Here is a 17586-nt window from a genome sequence, read left to right as displayed (position 1 = left end):
GTCGTGGCAACAATTAGATGACAAGACTACACGTAGCTCTTAGTAAAATAAACTCCACTCTCACTCCTTCGACACCTGCTCACTCTTTGTTTTCAACCCATCACACATTACTGTCACACAATGTCTCTTCAAGGACCCCCGGAATTTCGATAAACAAACATTGACATTGTTGAACACCATTGGCGGGCCGTGGATTTTATCGCTAGGCCTTCAGTATGCTACATTTGAATCATTCCACAGCTGCGAGTGTGATGTGGTTTACTACACGTCCACTAGAGGGTGCCAATAGCAAGGAAATAACTGGGGAGTTGAAGACACTTAAGAAATACTTTCATTAAACTGTTCTAATTTACTATGAACGTGTGGATTCATTACGACATCATAAAAATACTGCATTATTTGCTGTTTTGCTAGTTTTGACGGTCCACGACTGTTGAAGACAGATCGAACACATATCCCAGTCCATTAATGTGTATGTTTGAGTTCACTTTTATATTCATCCCTTCCACGGTTACATTGAATTTGTAGTGACATTTGCACCAAAAGTTTTCTGGAATTGAATATCTTGAGATGAACCCTGCATGCAAACTGAGAAGTCTCTTGAGCGCCAAGAGGCGTGTATCATCGCATATGATCATTTCTGGTGACCTTCAGACCTCCATAAAAGCATAAAATTGAGAATGTTGATATCTGGTTGAGCATACTGCAGTTTGCCTCACGTTTCCAGAGACAATGTCACATGTTAATAAGAAGTTAAAGAATGCAACATAATGGCGAATAGCGAACAACCGGCAGGTAAGTCCAAATCCGTGCCTATGTAAGAATGTTTGTTCACAGTCAAAAAAAGTTGCTCTCAATAGCCACCAAGTGTAACGATTCCTGCCAGTGTGATAGGATGAAAAAAGTAATAATGATAGATAATGATGCTAAGATGGTAAAAGCCAAAGACACAGTCACTTTTTTAGTAAAAATTAAATTGTTCTGTTTGCTGTAGCACCTACTCAAGTTACAGTCTTTACAGTCACAGGAGCCGGTTTTTCTGACTCCGAAAATGAGCAGTATGCATTTCCATTTCTACTTGAATGAATGTAAAATGTAGCTCTTAAATTCAACGTCTACCGGTGAAACCAAAAATGCTTCCTTCCCAACTGTGTTTTTGTCTTAGTGGATGGCTGGCATACCTCACACTTAAAGCTTGTCCTCATCGGAGGCAGGAACTCGGGTAAAAGCTCCCTGGGGAACCTCCTCCTGGGTAAAGATGAGTTCGTTACCAAGGAGAGGACATCGTGCTTGCGGCGGGTGGTCCAGGTGGCCGGGCGCTGGTTGACGGTGGTGGACACGCCTGGCTGGTGGTGTGACTTCGGCGTGGACGACACACCCCGCAGGGTGCGCCGCGAGATCCGACGGAGTGTCGCCATGTGCTCCCCGGGACCCCACGTTTTCCTGGTGGTCGTCAAAGACGGCTCGCACTTCACGGAGAAACGCCGCCGGGCCCTGGAGGAGCACATGGGCCTGCTGGGGCCTCAGGTGTGGCGCCATAGCTTGGTGGTCTTCACCTTGCTTGGTTGGCCCCGGTTCAAGTGGGACCAAGAGGTCCAGGGGTCGGATGCTCTGGGTTGGTTGAGGAATCAGTGCGGAGAAAGATGTCACCTCATTGACTTGAGCGATGGAAGTGGAGCCTTGGAGCTCATGGAGAAAATCCAGAGATTGGTTGTTGCCAATGGAAACGGGGTGTTTGAGATGGAGGAGAGCCTATGCAGTGCCATAGCGGAGGAGAAGAGACGTGTGGAGGAAGACGCCCATGCCAGGGTTTTGAACATGAAAACTCACAGAGCCTTGATGAGAGGTAAGGATCCCAAAGTAGGGTTTCAAACTAGTCTCCAAAGTCAATGAGAATAAGAAGGTTTTAGATACAAATTAGACTTGATCCAGGTTGACGTTTCAGAACTGATTTCAAGACAAGGTTACAAGGACCAGAGAAGGAGGTTAAAGCCTGGTTTTGGGTTGTAAAAATATTTGGGCACAGAGGCACTATTTAGTTACATTTGGATTACTGTTTAGAGAGTTAATGGCAACGGGCGAAGAAGTGGAGTAGTAGGATACGGTAGTGGCAGGGTGCGGAGGGTCCGGTAGGACTTTCAAGTTATTGCTTCAAATATTTTCAGAGCTGGCTCGCCCTCTGCCTGACATGAGGATTGTGCTGCTGGGAGCTAAAGGTTCTGGAAAGACATCTTCTATGAACACCATCGTGGGCTGGGACCAAGGACGGCGGGACCCGGGCAGGACGGCTCGTTGCGGGGTGGGACGAGGCGCAGTATTTGGGAGGCAGTTGACAGTGGTGGACACGCCCGGCTGGTGGATGAACTTCTTCGGTGACGAGACCGCTGCCTTCGACCGCTGTCAGATCCGACTCAGTCCGTCGTTTTGCGCCCCCGGGCCGCACGCTTTCCTGCTGGTGGTGCGCCCGGACCGCGCCTTCTCGGAAACCTACCGGCGGGCGGTGCGGGATCACCTGGAGCTGCTGGGTAGGGACGTCTGGAGCAGAGTCATGTTGCTATTCAGCTTCGGCGACTGGCTGGCCGATACGAGCGCCGAGCGTCACGTGGAGGGCGAGGGCGAGCCGCTGAGGTGGCTGGCCGAGCGCTGCGAGAATCGAACCCACGTGCTCAACAACCGGACTGCCGGCGATGGATTCCAGGTGAGGGAGCTGCTGGGGAAGATCGAGGAGATGGTCGCGGGCTGTGGTGGCGGACATTGGAGGGCGGGCGGAGAAGAGGAGGCTCAGCTGGAGATGACGATGAGGGTGGTGGAGGCAAAAGCTGCGGAGCGGAAGATGAAGCAGGAAAGGAGAGAGACCAGGATGCATCATGGTGAGAAATTGATAAAAATACAGTGATGCCTTTAGTGTGACATAATACAGCATGTTGTGGTGCTTCGAGACACAAATCTCTTGATATTTGAAAATATGAGCCACGAGACTCATTGATGTTAATATTTTTTGCTATGTGTTAAGCAAATATAGCAAACAATTTTCCCAAAAAGTGGTTCTGGCTGTGTACATTTCAAGTCGCCTGAGGTACACGGACTACTACTACTACTTCGTTTCAGTGTGAATTGGATTATACTGCCCCATAGTGGCCAAATTAGAAATACCAGGGAAGCATTCAATCATGTGACCCCAATCCGATTAATTTTGACATTGTTATAGTGTGTAGTATAAACATAAATTATTATTATTATTATATGTATAATATACTCCCAATACCAATGTTGACATTGTTTGATTGTACAGTATTAATAATTATTATTATGTATACTATATAAACAACAATCATCATAACAATAATTTATGAGTATACTACCAGTTGTTTAAAATAGTGTATCATCAAAAAAAAGTCAAAAATCAAATAATAATAATATGTATTTCGTCTGTGTAAGCTCTCAGTCGTACAGGAGTGGTCCATCGCTGAAAAGGTTTCTTCTGCTTTTTGATGTTCCAGACAAGACCCGTCGCCTACCTGAAGTGACGCTCGTTTTGGTGGGTGGCAGCAAAACAGGCAAGAGCTCGTGCGGCAACACGTTGTTGGGCCGTGACTGCTTCCACGTCGGCCGCTCGACCACTTCCTGCGTCCTTGGATGGGCCCATGTGGACGACCAGGTGGTGAGAGTAATGGACACACCGCACGGTTTTTCCCAAACTGCGGACTTCCTGAAGGGGGCGCCATCCCGTGCAGCGCTAGTGGTGGTCAATGCTAGCGCCTCCTTCACCGACCTCCAAAAAGAAGCCTTGGAGGCCCAGTTGGGAGGCCAGTGGGCAAGGGCCGTGGTGGTGTTCAGCCACGGAGACTGGCTGGGCGACACGGGAATCGAACAACGGTTGGAGAGTGAGGGGCCGGCGCTGAGGGAGCTGGTGGACAAATGCGGGAACAGGTACCACGTGTTGGACAACAAACGGCGAGGAGATGGCTCGCAGGTGCGGCAGCTAATGGCACTGGTGGAGAGCATGCTGGTGGCGGAGTGCCACATGACTGAGGTATCATCTGCCGCACCTCGCCTCACGGCTGCTGTATTATGCGAGAATCCAAGTTCGATGCCGAATGATGATCAGCTCTTAAATCACAGTGAGTCATTTGAATTCAAAAACAACACACAATGGGTTTAAAATTAGGGCTTTGATTCAAGGTTGTGGTTCTGAAATAAGGTTTCATGCCTAGGTTAGGTATAGAGAGACAGATATTTTTTTTAATGGCTGTGGTTTCTGCCAAAAAATGGTTATGGTTGCATATTGATGTCTCCAATTGGGATTGCAAGCATGGGTTAGGGCAGGGGTATCAAACTAATTTTTTTGCTGTGGGCCACGTTGTAGTTATGGTTTCCTTTTAAGGGTCGGTATGAATTTTGGGAAATGTTTCATCCTCTCCACATATTACATACAAAACGCACAACAAATTAATGAATAATAATGAAAGGAGCGTCAGCGCAGATGCATGTGTGGAACTGTCGCAGCTTGGAATTGATGCGGATTTATGTGGGACAGGAGACGTCAGACAATTTCTTTTCGTCAATGGATGCTACAGCTTCGTGCTTGCTTTCAACATTTAGCTTGTAGCAGAGGTGCACATTTCACAATGATGTCCCTGATCCACTGGTGAAAAGGACATTTTGATCCAAATTAATAAATAACTAGTTTTCAAATCTGAAGTCAAGAATAATGATTTTTATTGTAATTTACATACGACAATTTGAAATTTTGGTTGGGACTTTAGCAAGCATCATGGCGCTTGAAACGCTTAATTTGCTTTCGTGGGCCGAATAAAATGATGTGGTGGGCAGGTTTGGCCCCCGAGCCTTGACTTTGACACCATTGGGTTTCAAACCAGGGTTGGTTACAAATGAGGGTTTCAAGTATAGGATTAATGATTTGAGCAGAGACTAGGGGTTCAAAAGAGGGATTCTAGTTTTGAATTAGCGATTCAAAGTGGCTAAGATTTCACAAACTTGTTTCAAGACAAGGTTAGGGTTTCAAAGTCAGGTTTCAAACTATGGGCAAACGTATCATATGTATGTTTGAGAATGTTGATGGGTCACATCCACCAAAATTTCCACTTGCATTGCAGTGAAGTGCAGTGAGCCTTCCACCGAGCCTTTCAGTGAATCCGTCAGTGTGGTTCCCTTCATGGATTTGAGTGAATCTTCATCATCTGACAAACAAGTCGCACTTACGTCTGCTGCATGGAATAGAGGGATCTCCACTTCCCGTTTGATGACTGTTCTTCAGGACCGATTGCAATCTTTAAGAGACAACATACCAGCAGCACACCTCCACTTTGACCAAGCTAGACTTCCCATGATGCTCCTGGTGCTGCCCCAAGTGCCTCTTCCCACCACACACGTTCGTCTGCAACGCTCCATCTGCAGCCAGAGTGGAGACTGGAACAGCTTGGAGGATCTGGAGGCTTTTATCGACTCGTATTTTGACACACTGGCGGAGTGGCAGGCCTTGACCCCACCTCCGCCTCCACCCTGGACAGAGGGCGCCGCCCCATCGTCTGGAGAACTTCTGCTCTCGTCCATTGAGAGGAAGCTCTCCAAGCTGGATGTGCTGGAGGAGATCCGGGAGGACCTGGCGGAGGTGCGGAGGAGCCTGGAGCTCAACTGGAAGGTCATGCAAGAGATTAGATGCAAAAATAAAGACCAATGAAAGACACTTAGTTGACACAACATTAGGTGTATGTTATATGCCATATATTATCCACAAAATCATTTTTGAAAGGCAGATGTTTTTCGGCATCTGTTCATATATGTTAAATCTCACGATTTGGTCTGCAGACTCCCTATTTTGACCACAATATTCACTTTATAAATCAACTATTGACAGAAGACAGACATTCATTTGTAAGAACAAAAAACAAAATACATTTTTATACTAATTGAATGTATAAACAATAAAAGCATTTTGGGGGTTTATTTGCTTCTAATTTACACTTTTGTAATGCTCACTCTATGTTAACACGCACCACAGAGTCGCAAGAACAAAAATCTCCCGATTTATGATTTATGAAACTTAACATGTGTGGAACTGGTCGATCGCGATCGACGTATTTCGCACCCCTGAAAAGAAAACATTAAGAGGCTGCAATTCTCAACACGACCACACGAGGTAGGTATATACACATTTTAATTTCAAGCCACCAAGCTGCGCTTCAAATAGCTACCACAAGAGGGTAGCAAATCTCATTCTATGTATGCCTGTTATGCCTCATCGGCATGAAGAGTTATAACATCGATATCCACCAGGGGGTGCTGTTACATAAATAGTCACGTGGTACAGTGAACATGCTTACATTTAACATGATCAAATATGACAAGTTGATACAGACACAGCTGGCAATGATTTACAATTATTACAGCTTTCATTTTGAGATTGTGGGCGATATGCATTTTACCCACGCGCATTAAGTGGTGAAAAAAAGTAAATAATACTGCATCTTGCAGACTGAGTGTTGTTCTCCATAAAGATGCATACAAACTGCATTGTTGTCAGAGTAATTTATGTAGTTGAGGATTATGTCAAAATCCATTCGAAATGTATTCAATAATTTCAACCTCGGGAAACGGTCAAGGCACTTGTGAAGTCCCAATTGAGGTCATAAATATCGTTATTGCCTGCTCTTCTAATGAAATAAAATGTGCTTTTCAGGGTGCATGGGATTAGCTTGACGTTGCTAAGTGCTACCAACAAAATGGACGACACACTTCCAGAAGGATTTTATAAAAATGGCAAAATCAGAAATGCAACACACACACTCATCTTAGCTTCATTCACAAAATGGGGGCGGGACTTTCTGAAAATGGGGGGGGGGGGGAATAATGAAGCTAGCTGGCAGCCAAGTCAGAATGCTAATTGGGGAACGTCTGGCAACGGCCACTCTAAGCAGTGGGAACGATTTCCCTGGAATGCTTAGGCAATGATTTTAATTCTCAGCATCATGCGGAATTGATGACGGTGTCGCAAATGAGCTACATTTGTTATCACCACCTGATAAAAAACGCGGATGCGCACACAAATAAGCTCTACCTTCTGCTCTTCCCCAAATTCGCGTCTGGCACGGAGTGCCTGCCATCAATCCATGAGAGGGGAAAAAGACTCAAGGGCAAAGTTCAGGAAACAATTAAGTGAAACAACTACCCTCACAACCAAGCAAACAGCGTGAAGGTGACTAAGTCATTATGTTGACATGCGAAAGGAAGCCCGCCGATGCTAACACAGGAATTAAACGTTGACATGTCACTGTTAATGTAACATGATGTCCTTGGCAGGGGGTCATTTCTAAACATTTAAAGTTGTATAATTAGAGATTTTAATAGCAGTACCTGGAATTGTAAAGTACACAAAGCAGGAATTGATTTGCAGTGTTTTAAACTAAGCTAGGCTAAGCTAAGTGAAACTCACTTATGGTGAAGCCATGTAATAGCATATAATAATATCATGAAAATTATAATACATATCATAAAGCCATTAAAAAAATCCTTACATTTTTTTAAATGTGTAGTGTAAATAAATGTTTGATATGAAAGATTTAGTAAAAAAATACATTTTTTTTTTCAAACCTGAGCTTTTCCTGTCAGCCATTTTGAAATGACATCATTGTTGGGTCCGTAGAAAATATTCAATTTGTATTCACGGGGATTTACGTTAATCCATTAATATGTCTCTTAAAAAATGACAATGTAGTTAATAAATGTTTTATGATCGCAATAATTTCCAGGATGCATTCACTTGACATTTCCTACAAGGGGTGAACCTTTTGACCTCTAAGATCGCAATTGAGTGTGGGTCAGAGTTCAAAGACTGAGGAAGCGAAAAAAAGGCCTCAGCGACATCCACGTTGCCGTCTGTTTAAAATAAACGGAAAATGTGTCAAGAAAGACGATTTGTATCATCTTTCTATTTTATTTGTATTTTTTTGGGGTGCTTCTGGTGTTTGTTTCATTGACACGATCTTTAAGGATGTTCATTGTTTGTTCCGCCATTTTGTTTCGTGTCTCAAGTACTAATAGCTATCTATTTGCTAGCCAATAGGTATCTATTCACGAGCTATTAGCTATCTATTCACTAGCTATTAATAATAATAATACATTTCATTTATAAGCACCTTTCAAAACTCTCAAGGACAGCAGCGGCAGCCATTCGCGCCAGTGTTCACTCTACATAGAGCATACATAAGGTTCGTAGATAGCTATCTAGCTACATAGCTTCCATAGCACATACAAAAGATATGTAAATAGCTAGCTAGCCTCTTAGCTCAGATAGCACATACAAAAGCTACAGTATGCAGCTGGCTAGCTACATAGCTTACATAGCACAATACAAAACCTATTTAGCTAGCGAGCGAGCTACATAGTTTTCATAGCACACACATTTACATTTATTCATAATATGCCTATTTCTAGACATTTGTATGAGCTACTGTTGGTGACCTTATTATTATTATTATTATTATTAGTTATCAATTCGGTAGCTAATAGCTATCTATTCTCTATCTAGCTAGCTTGCTATCTATTTGAGTTACTTCTGGGTTGAGTAAACGCTGGCGCGTGTGGCTGCCGCTGCTCACCCACAGAAAAAACTTATCCTGTGACTGTAAAGTGACCTTGAGAGTTTTGAAAGGCGCTTAGAAATGAAATGTATTATTATTATTATTATTATTATTATTATTATTATTATTATTATTATTATTATTATTATTATTATTATTATTATTATTCTACAAACAGGGGCTAATTCACGGCGAGCTTTCATGTCATCTTCTTTTGAAGGCCTGACACCCGAGCTCAGTAGTGAGAACCTGGCTATGAATTTGACAACGTAAAGACGGCTCGGTGGGAGAATCCCCTCTTTCTCGCTCTGCGTGTCTGGCTAACATCCTCGCAGCTTGTAACGTCAACGCTTCTTATTCATTCGCCGCGGATGAGTGCGTCTGGCCCCTCTGTTGTTACCGGGAAGCGTGAACTCTGGCTTCCAGATTGGCGGAACTATTTGCAGTTGAGCCCCCCCACCATCATCCGTCCCCATCTTCCCTCTTGGCCCGTGCTTCAATTCCCTGGCAGAGCGCCGTGTCATGCATGTTGAGTGCATACCCACCACACACCCCCAAAAAAAGTAAAAATGGCTGTATTCCATTAGCGCAGTGTTCCACATTCACATCAGGTGTTTGTGAAGCTTCACAACTTCTGTACGTTATATCCAGATCGTGATCACAAACTCATTCCTTGGAATTCTTCAGATATGATGTTTCAATCTTATGAATTATTTTATGTCTGTTTCAGGAGGATTCACGATCCACACGTTTTTAAATATGACACCATTTTTCAAAACAAAAGTATACATATGATATGAATCCGACAGGACCCTCCGCACCCTGCCCACCACCTTTCCCAGCTTCTTCCCCCGTCGCCATTAATAATAATAATAATACATTTCATTTATCAGCGCCTTTCAAAACTCTCAAGGTCACTTTACAGTCACAGGATCAGTTTTTCTGTGGGTGAGCGGCGGCAGCCACACGCGCCAGCGTTCACTCAACCTGGAATAACGCTATCTATCTAATAGATAACTAATAGATAGCTAGCTAGCTAGTTAGACAGCTAATAGATAGCAAATAGATAGCTAGCTAGGTCGCCAGCAACAGTGACCCCGTTCAACCAGAAATAACTCAAATAGATCAAGTTAGTTAGCTAGCTAATAGATAGCTAGCTTTCTAGCTAGTTAGACAGCAAATAGATAGCTAACTAGGTAGCCAGCAATGAAGTTAGCTCGCTATAAGATGACTAATGAATAGCTAGTTAGCTAGCCAGCTAGTTAGACAGCTAATAGATAGCAAATAGCTAGCTAGCTAGCTAGGTAGCCAGCAACGGTGACAACGTTCAACCAGGAATAACTCAAATAGATCAAGTTAGCTAGCTAATAGATGACTAATAGATATAACTAGATAGCTAGCTAACTAGCTAACTATCTAGTTAGCTAGCTAGTTAGCTAGCTAGTTAGCTCGCTAGATAGCTAGCTAGGTAGCCAGCAACGGTGACCCGTTTTTTTTTTCCGAGACGAAGCGAAAGATCAAGTTAGCTAGCTAGCTAACAGATAACCAATAGCTAGCTAGACAGCTAATAGATCGCAAGTAGACACATTAACTCTCTAAACCGTAACCCAAATATAACTGGATAGTGCCTCTGAAATTTTGCACAACACCGCCAAACAGCATCCCGTTACAATCATGGTAGCTCCAACTCTGTACACACTTGGTCAATAAAGATGATTCTGATTCTGGTCATGAGGTTACAGTGGGCATGAAAAGGTTAATAGTTCATCAAATGATTCCATTCATTTGTTTTGGTTGAAATATATTACAATAAAATAAACATAATTACAATTTAATTGTGCGGATTAATCAAAACAGAGCAGGATTACCTTTGCTGGTGTACCTGATAAAGCGACTCATGTAACGATTTCAGGAAGTGGCCTGAAGGTCACTCAGAGGTGCCCACGGGGGTGGTGAAGGTCTCTCAGATGTACAAATTGTCCTCCAGGGATCAATACGAAATCTCTACCATGAAACTAAATCACTGTCTCTGAAGTTGGTGTCTCATCTTTCGCCTGGTCAGCAAAATAAAAGAAAAAAATACAGTCACTCGTGTTGAAGCTAATGAGCATTCATTTATTCAGTCATTGTCACTTTTACTAGAATGTATGTTTTTCACATAATATTAATAATAATAATAATAAATTTCATTTAAATATTTCTAGCAATAATCAAGTATGCTCTTTGTTGTATAGCAGGGGTGTCAGTCGTTTTTTGCCGCGGGCCACATTGTAGTTATGGTTTCCTCTCGAAGGCCATTATGAATTTGTGGAAGGCGTGAAAATGTTTAATCCCCTCCACATATTATATATAGAGCGCACAAATTAATAAATAACTAGTTTTCAAATCTGAAGTCAAGAATAATGATTGTTATTGTGGTTTACATCCAAAAATATGGGATTTTGGTGAGGATTTTAGCAAGCATCATGGAATTTCACTAGATTGATTTGTTTGCGTGGGCCGAAGAAAATGATGAGGCGGGCCGGATCTGGCCCCCGAGCCTTGACTTTGGCACCCGTGTTGTAGGACATTGTGACATTTTTTTGCAAATTGAATTTGTCCAGAGCAAAAAAAGAATTTGGATTTGTGTTCTTATGATGGAAAATGTTTATAAAAATATGAATGATATTACGGTAAAAAAAACACACACAAAAAAAAAACACAGCTAAATGTTTAATTTGACCGATTTCCCCAAAAAATTCCACTTGACCGTAACTTGTCTTCTCGGAACTTTTGTTTCTTCTCGAGACTTTTCGCACTGATTTGTTTTCTCGGTGGTCAACTTCGCTTTTTACAAGTAGTGAGATTTGCTATAATTAAAATTACAGCTAATATTTAATCACGAAAACAAAAATATCTCAAAATTATATTGAACAATTTTTGAGAGTCCCGTGCAAACTTTCTCATATGCCGTATACATAAAAAAAATGTGCAAAAATCATATAGAATACGGCAAAATACGGCCAGGTTACAGGTATGCATCTGTTCATCTACTTAACTCGACAATATGAGCACTTTTCCTCCTTCACCTCATCATCAAGTTAAAAATAGACTCGAGAAAACTTAAACTCAACTCTGTCTCCCCCTTATGGCTAGCGACGGTACTGACGCGCATATAAATCAATGACAAACAAACGATGCCGGATATGCAGAACACATGGAGCCCGGCTGGCTGCTTGCAATACAACAAACATTTATTTCCCAGGGCAATTGAACTAATCCTCATTATGGACGATTTCCACAGTGTGGATTACTATGCTCGTTATTTTTTTTATATTTTTGCACATTTTAAACACAATGACATCATTATCATCAATACGCGAGTCACACAGCGCTTTTATCTAACTTGTGAAGTCATCATTTAAGTAAATATTGTGTGATTAAAAAAAAAAAACACTTCTCGTGGCTAATTACAAACAACTTAGCGTGTCTGTTCCGTGATCGTGACTGCGGCGTGTCTTCATTACCTCCTTGTGGTACACCTGCAAAGCGAGGCCAAAAGAGAGGGAGGGAGAATGAGAGAGCGAGCGAGGGTGTCGTGGGGGGTGTCGGGGGGGGGGGGGGGGGGGTGTTACTCACTTCTCCTCCTTTTCCTCTGCATTGCACTTGCATCCGAGGCTCACTCCGGACAGGACACTGCTGCTGCTCCTCCTCCTCCGTCGCCTTCCTCTTCTTCTTCTTCTTTGATGATGCAGTGAAGCAAGAAAAGAAGTCCATTTGGGATGAAAATGAGAATATAGCTCCTCTTTGAATTCTTTTTTTTGGACGAGACGCACAAACAGGATGACGCCCTTTCCCATGCTGGTGATTATGTACGCCTTGGTAAGTTATCTCGTCACTTTTTATTTAGGAGTTGGAGTGACTTCTTTGATACTTGTATGTCTCCAAAAGGACCGAGTGCGTGATAATGTATGCGTAAACGATGTGGACATTTTTAGATGAGTGAGTAAGATTTGGCAAGGTGTGGGTTGGGGGATCTAAATGGATACCCGGGTATTTATTCTTTTTTTTTCAGAAAAAAAAATAATGTTTTAGAGTGTCTTCTTTGTGAATCTCAATCACTGTTTCATAGAATGTGAAGTATCCTGTGAGAAAAATGCTGTAGATAATTCCATCTATGTATATATATATATATATACAGTAAAGTCTCGTTATATCGATATCGGATATATCGATAGTCCCGGTTATATCGATACTATTTCTATGCACGCACGGAGAAAATTACATGCAAATAGGGTCGGATATATCGATAGTCCCGGTTATATCGATATTTTTTCGGACTCCCTTGAATATCGATATAACGAGACTTTACTGTGTGTATATATATATATATATATATATATATATATATATATATATATATATATATATATATATATATATATATACTAGTGCACCACATATAACTGAAAATGTCATCAATCAAGACTTCTGTTTCTGATTGGTGGTTGTTTCTCAGGCGTGTTAGTTTCACATCATTTCACATGATTTATGTTGTCATGGAGATAAAAACTTTTTTGATATTTGTAACTCAGTCACTGCCATGCGATGTGCAAAAATGCATCTACTCCAGTGCCAGGGTTTTTGTCATTTTCAGTCAAATTGCAGGACCCACACAATATAGAGTTGTAGGACAACATAGACATTCAATACAACGTTAGAAACCTTAGACTCTTCTTTCATCAGAAAAAAAGGTAATTCCTAAGTTATATGAGTCTGGAGTTACGTGAGCTTGAAATGGGGGCAGCTATACTAAATAATCATAATACATTTCATTTAGAAGCGCCTTTCAAAACTCTCAAAGTCACTTTACAGTCACAGGATAAGTTTTTCTGTGGGTAAGCAGCGGCAGCCACACGCGCCAGCGTTCACTCAACCCGGAAGTAACTCAAATAGATAAAAAGTCAGCTAGATAGCTAGCTAATAGATAACTAATAGATAGCTAGCTAGATTGCTGATAGATAACTCATAGTTAGTTAGCTAGTTGAATAACTCAAATAGGTAGAAAGTTAGCTAGCTAGCTAATCGATAACTAATAGATAGCTAGCTAGATAGAGGCAAATGCTGCCCCCTCGTGGAAGGAAAAAAATGGCCAGAGGTCTGACCAGGCCTTTATCAGCACCCCTCGTGTAAGAAAAACCAAAACCCGAAAAAATCGGGAATGGCGCACCATGGCATATTTTCAATTCCCGAATAAATTCAGGAATGGCGGTGAATAAGTTAAAAAGACGAAAGCACTTGTCAATATTTTCCCGACTAATATGTCACCTTGAGTGACTGTCTGAAATTGTGTCTGTCCTCACACAAATGATTCATCCCCAACGAATTTTGGCACCTGCAGGCCACACGTTTTCCCCACTTTGCTCAAGTTTGCTGACCATTTGAGAATGCAAACTCATCAGAGGAATTTCTGGAGGACTTTTCCAATGACAGTAGAGAGCAGACGAACAGCAGCTGGCGGGAACCAGCTGTGCTTGTGACAGGTGGCCTAAAGGACGGACGGTCACAGATTCAATTTCGGAATCAAGCGCACCCCCCCCCCCCCCCCCCCGCCCGCCTCCTTACCAAATGCTGGCACCTCCAGTGAGCGTGAAATTAGGGTGAAAGCAAAACGAGAGTACCTCAAGCGAAGCAGGGGAAAAGGTCACACTGGAAAGAGAAAGAAAGTTTGTAAGCCTTAGGCTGCAAATTAGCGTTTATGGATTAAAGCCGGAGTCAGACAGACAGACAGGTGCTTAGAAATAAAATGTATTATTATTATTATTATTATTATTATTATTCTCATCTCATTTTCCATACCGCTTATTCCTATTATTATTATTATTATTATTATTATTATTATTATTATTATTTAAATACACAAATAAATGAATAAATAAAAACATAAATACATTCATAAATAAAAACAAAAAAATAATAATTATTTTGTATTTTTTTTTAAATTCAAAATTACGATTTTAATTTTAATTCAAAATTAAGATTTTATTTTTAATTCAAAATTAAGATTTTATTTTTAATTCAAAATTAAGATTTACATTAAGATTTACATTAATTTAAATTTAAATTTAAATTTTATTGAAACGAAACGTTAAACGTTGAAACATTTAAAAATAAAAATACTGTGCATTTAAATAAAAAAATAACAATATATACAATAATACATAAATAAACTACACTTATGAAGGATGTATAGACACACACACACACACACATGCACACACACACACACACACACACATGCACACACACACACACACACACACACACGCACGCACACACACACACACACACACACACACACGCATGCACACACACGCACACACGCACGCACACACACACACACACACACACACACAAGAAGAAGTAGTCTATTTGCTATCTATATGCTATCTATTAGCCATCTAGCTAGCTAGCTATCTATTAGTTATCTATTAGCCAGCTATCTAACTTTCTATTTGAGTTATTTCAAGTTGAGTGAACGGTGGCGCATGTGGCTGCCACTGCTCACCCATAGAAAAATTTATCCTGTGACTGTAGAGTGACCTTGAAAGTTTTGAAAGGCACTTATAAATGAAATGTATTATTATTATTATTATTATTATCATCAAATTTGCTCAAAAGGTGGTCAAACCAATTTTTGGGGTCAACTCGGGACCAAGTTAAAATGATGTCTGACACACCATATATTGGTCAATGTTGATGGAATCCATTGGATGATTGGAATGTATATTTTGTAATCAGATTACATAATCCCATTACAAGTGAGTAGTTGGTCCCTAAATTACTGTGACACACTTTGTCATACATTGAAAACAGCTCACCGAATTGACGATGACGACGCCATCTCCTTTCAATGGCTGTTTTATTGTGTTATTCTCACCTCTAGGTGGCGCCGGCGACATCCAAGAGCGAACGTGCGGCGCAGCTTCCCTGTGACTCGGGCCAGTACACAAAGGACGGCGAGTGCTGCCTCGAGTGTCCACCCGGCGAGGGCGTGGTCAGGCCGTGTGGCGCCAAGCAGACCGTCTGCGCGCAGTGTCTTGACAGTAAGTTTTTGTTTTTCTCTATTAGTGAACAAAGCAATCGTTTGAGACACTGCAATGCTATTATGGACGATACAATACAATACAGATTGGTTTATATAGCGCTGAAGCTGGAACAAAGCGCTAACATGGGGAAAAAAGGGAAATGCTGCCCCCTTGTGGAATAGAAAAAAACATTGCCAGAGGCCATGGCCAGCGCTTTATCGACACCCAATGCAAGAAAGAAAAAAAAAACACATTTGGGAATGGCGCTCTTTGTCATATTTTCAAATAATACATTTGTGAATGGCAATGAATGAGCATTAATTAGCCTGCTAACAGCATTTTGAGTTCAGTTCTCGGTGTGTGCGCGGGTATTCATAATTTTTATCAAGGGAAATTGGGTTATATTTTTTTAGCAAGAAACTTTGAATTTAAAAATAAAAAAATAAAAAAAAATAATTCTATTTTTTTGTTTTTATTTATGCGTGTATTTATATTTTTATTTATTCATTTATTTGTGTATTTATATAATAATAATAATAATAATGAAAATAATAATAATAATAGGAATAAGCAGTACGGAAAATGAGATGAGAATAATAATAATAATAATAATAATAATAATAATAATAATAATAATAATAATAATAATAATAATAATAATAATCTGATTTTTTTTAAATATTCCAGGTTATTTTATCAAAACTGTAAACTGCTGAATGAGTTAAATATTATGCAAATGAACAAAGTCGCATTTTATACCACTTCAAAAACTACATCTAAAAAAAACCCTCAATTCTTAACACCCCCACTGCCCGAACCCCCCAAATATTATGTTGTCTTTGAGAAGTAATTCAGTAGTTAACATGGCAAGGCTAATGTTTCCTCTTCTGTGTCTGAGTGCTAATCATGCTAATGCGATTAGCATCAGAACAATTCAAACACTAATGTTTGTCATTTTAACACATGGGATGTTATGAATTTCAGAGGAATGCACACCCCCAAGAACACTTTTTTTTTCTTTTTTACAAAACAGATTTCAAATCTGTATTGAATTATGTTACGAAATCATTCCCACACATCTGCCCCCCCCCCCCCAACCCTTTTGGCGTAGTTCTTGAGAAAACCTTTTGCCGAACTACACACAGGCTGATCCCTTAAAGGTATTCAGAGTAGCGCAAAGCAATGAATTTTCCAGTCAAGACATTCTTCTGTTCTTTCACCTGGTCCAACTGTGAATTTACGGGATCAAGAGATCCTGTAAGCACCAATTGACACGCTACCATTAACAAGTCAGATCCTGGTTCCTTTTATCTCCACTGTCATAATAATAATAATAATAATAATAATAATAATAATAATAATAATAATAATAATAATAATAATTATTATTATTATTATTATTAATAATAACAATAGTATAAAGTAAAATATAAATTATTATTATTATTATTATTATTATTATTATTATCATGCACCATGTAACTTGATATTATGATGAGCTGCCCACGGTAGTAATCGCTGTCCTTGAAAGATTTAAACAAAAAACAAAACCAAAAAATTAGGGATTGAACGTTTTTTGGCATACTATTAAAATTGTCATTATTATTATTATTTTTAATGACCATAAAAAAAAAATCACAAACTGTTCCTTTCACAACCGTTCCATGTTTATAATTCAAATAATTGATAACATATGCCACTTTGCTCCCTGATCAGAACAAAAGAGAGTCTGGGTTTTTACAGCACACCGATTTATGACTGCCAATTTCAGGTGTGCGAGGTTGAGCCACCAACTGTAAATTGTTGGCAATTGTACAATTGCCGAATTAAATTTAAGTGTGATTGAATCTCTTTATTAGCCTGTGGTGATTTAAAACATATTTAAATGTTGGCTGCTTCCAAGCTAACAGCTGCTCATC

At 40.5% G+C, this 17586-nt stretch overlaps 2 protein-coding genes and 2 long non-coding RNA genes across 4 annotated transcripts in view; 2 read left to right on the top strand and 2 right to left on the bottom strand.

The window, feature by feature from the left end:
• Nucleotides 1-32: 32 nt before the first annotated feature.
• LOC148885328 (GTPase IMAP family member 8) lies at nt 33-6717 on the top strand. The gene is made up of 5 exons (XM_089018416.1): nt 33-795; nt 1166-1846; nt 2166-2870; nt 3501-4121; nt 5118-6717. Exons 1-5 carry the CDS (start codon nt 771-773, stop codon nt 5699-5701), a joined length of 2616 nt encoding a protein of 871 aa, XP_088874542.1. The 5' UTR covers nt 33-770; the 3' UTR covers nt 5702-6717.
• LOC148885327 (uncharacterized) lies at nt 5540-12328 on the bottom strand. Its single transcript, XR_016118024.1, has 4 exons — nt 12219-12328; nt 12107-12121; nt 10469-10654; nt 5540-5655 (listed from the first exon to the last, which is right to left on the bottom strand). It is a non-coding gene; the product is annotated as an uncharacterized LOC148885327 (long non-coding RNA).
• The window catches only part of ngfra (nerve growth factor receptor a (TNFR superfamily, member 16)), a 23425-nt gene continuing 18106 nt past the window's right edge, over nt 12268-17586 (top strand). Inside the window, exons 1-2 of the mRNA XM_089018417.1 lie at nt 12268-12461; nt 15526-15685. Coding sequence (XP_088874543.1) covers nt 12423-12461; nt 15526-15685 — 199 coding nt within the window. The 5' untranslated portion in view covers nt 12268-12422. The remainder of the gene's footprint in view (nt 12462-15525; nt 15686-17586) is intronic.
• The window catches only part of LOC148885324 (uncharacterized), a 141852-nt gene continuing 138256 nt past the window's right edge, over nt 13991-17586 (bottom strand). Inside the window, exons 4-6 of the long non-coding RNA XR_016118023.1 lie at nt 15520-15703; nt 14205-14288; nt 13991-14127 (exon numbers count right to left, since the gene is read on the bottom strand). This is a non-coding gene — a long non-coding RNA (uncharacterized LOC148885324). The remainder of the gene's footprint in view (nt 14128-14204; nt 14289-15519; nt 15704-17586) is intronic.

This window comes from Hippocampus bargibanti, linkage group LG17 (assembly GCF_051943395.1).
Source record: "Hippocampus bargibanti isolate YZ-2025 linkage group LG17, ASM5194339v1, whole genome shotgun sequence".
NCBI lineage: Eukaryota > Metazoa > Chordata > Actinopteri > Syngnathiformes > Syngnathidae > Hippocampus > Hippocampus bargibanti.
This window is presented reverse-complemented; position numbering and strand designations above follow the sequence as displayed.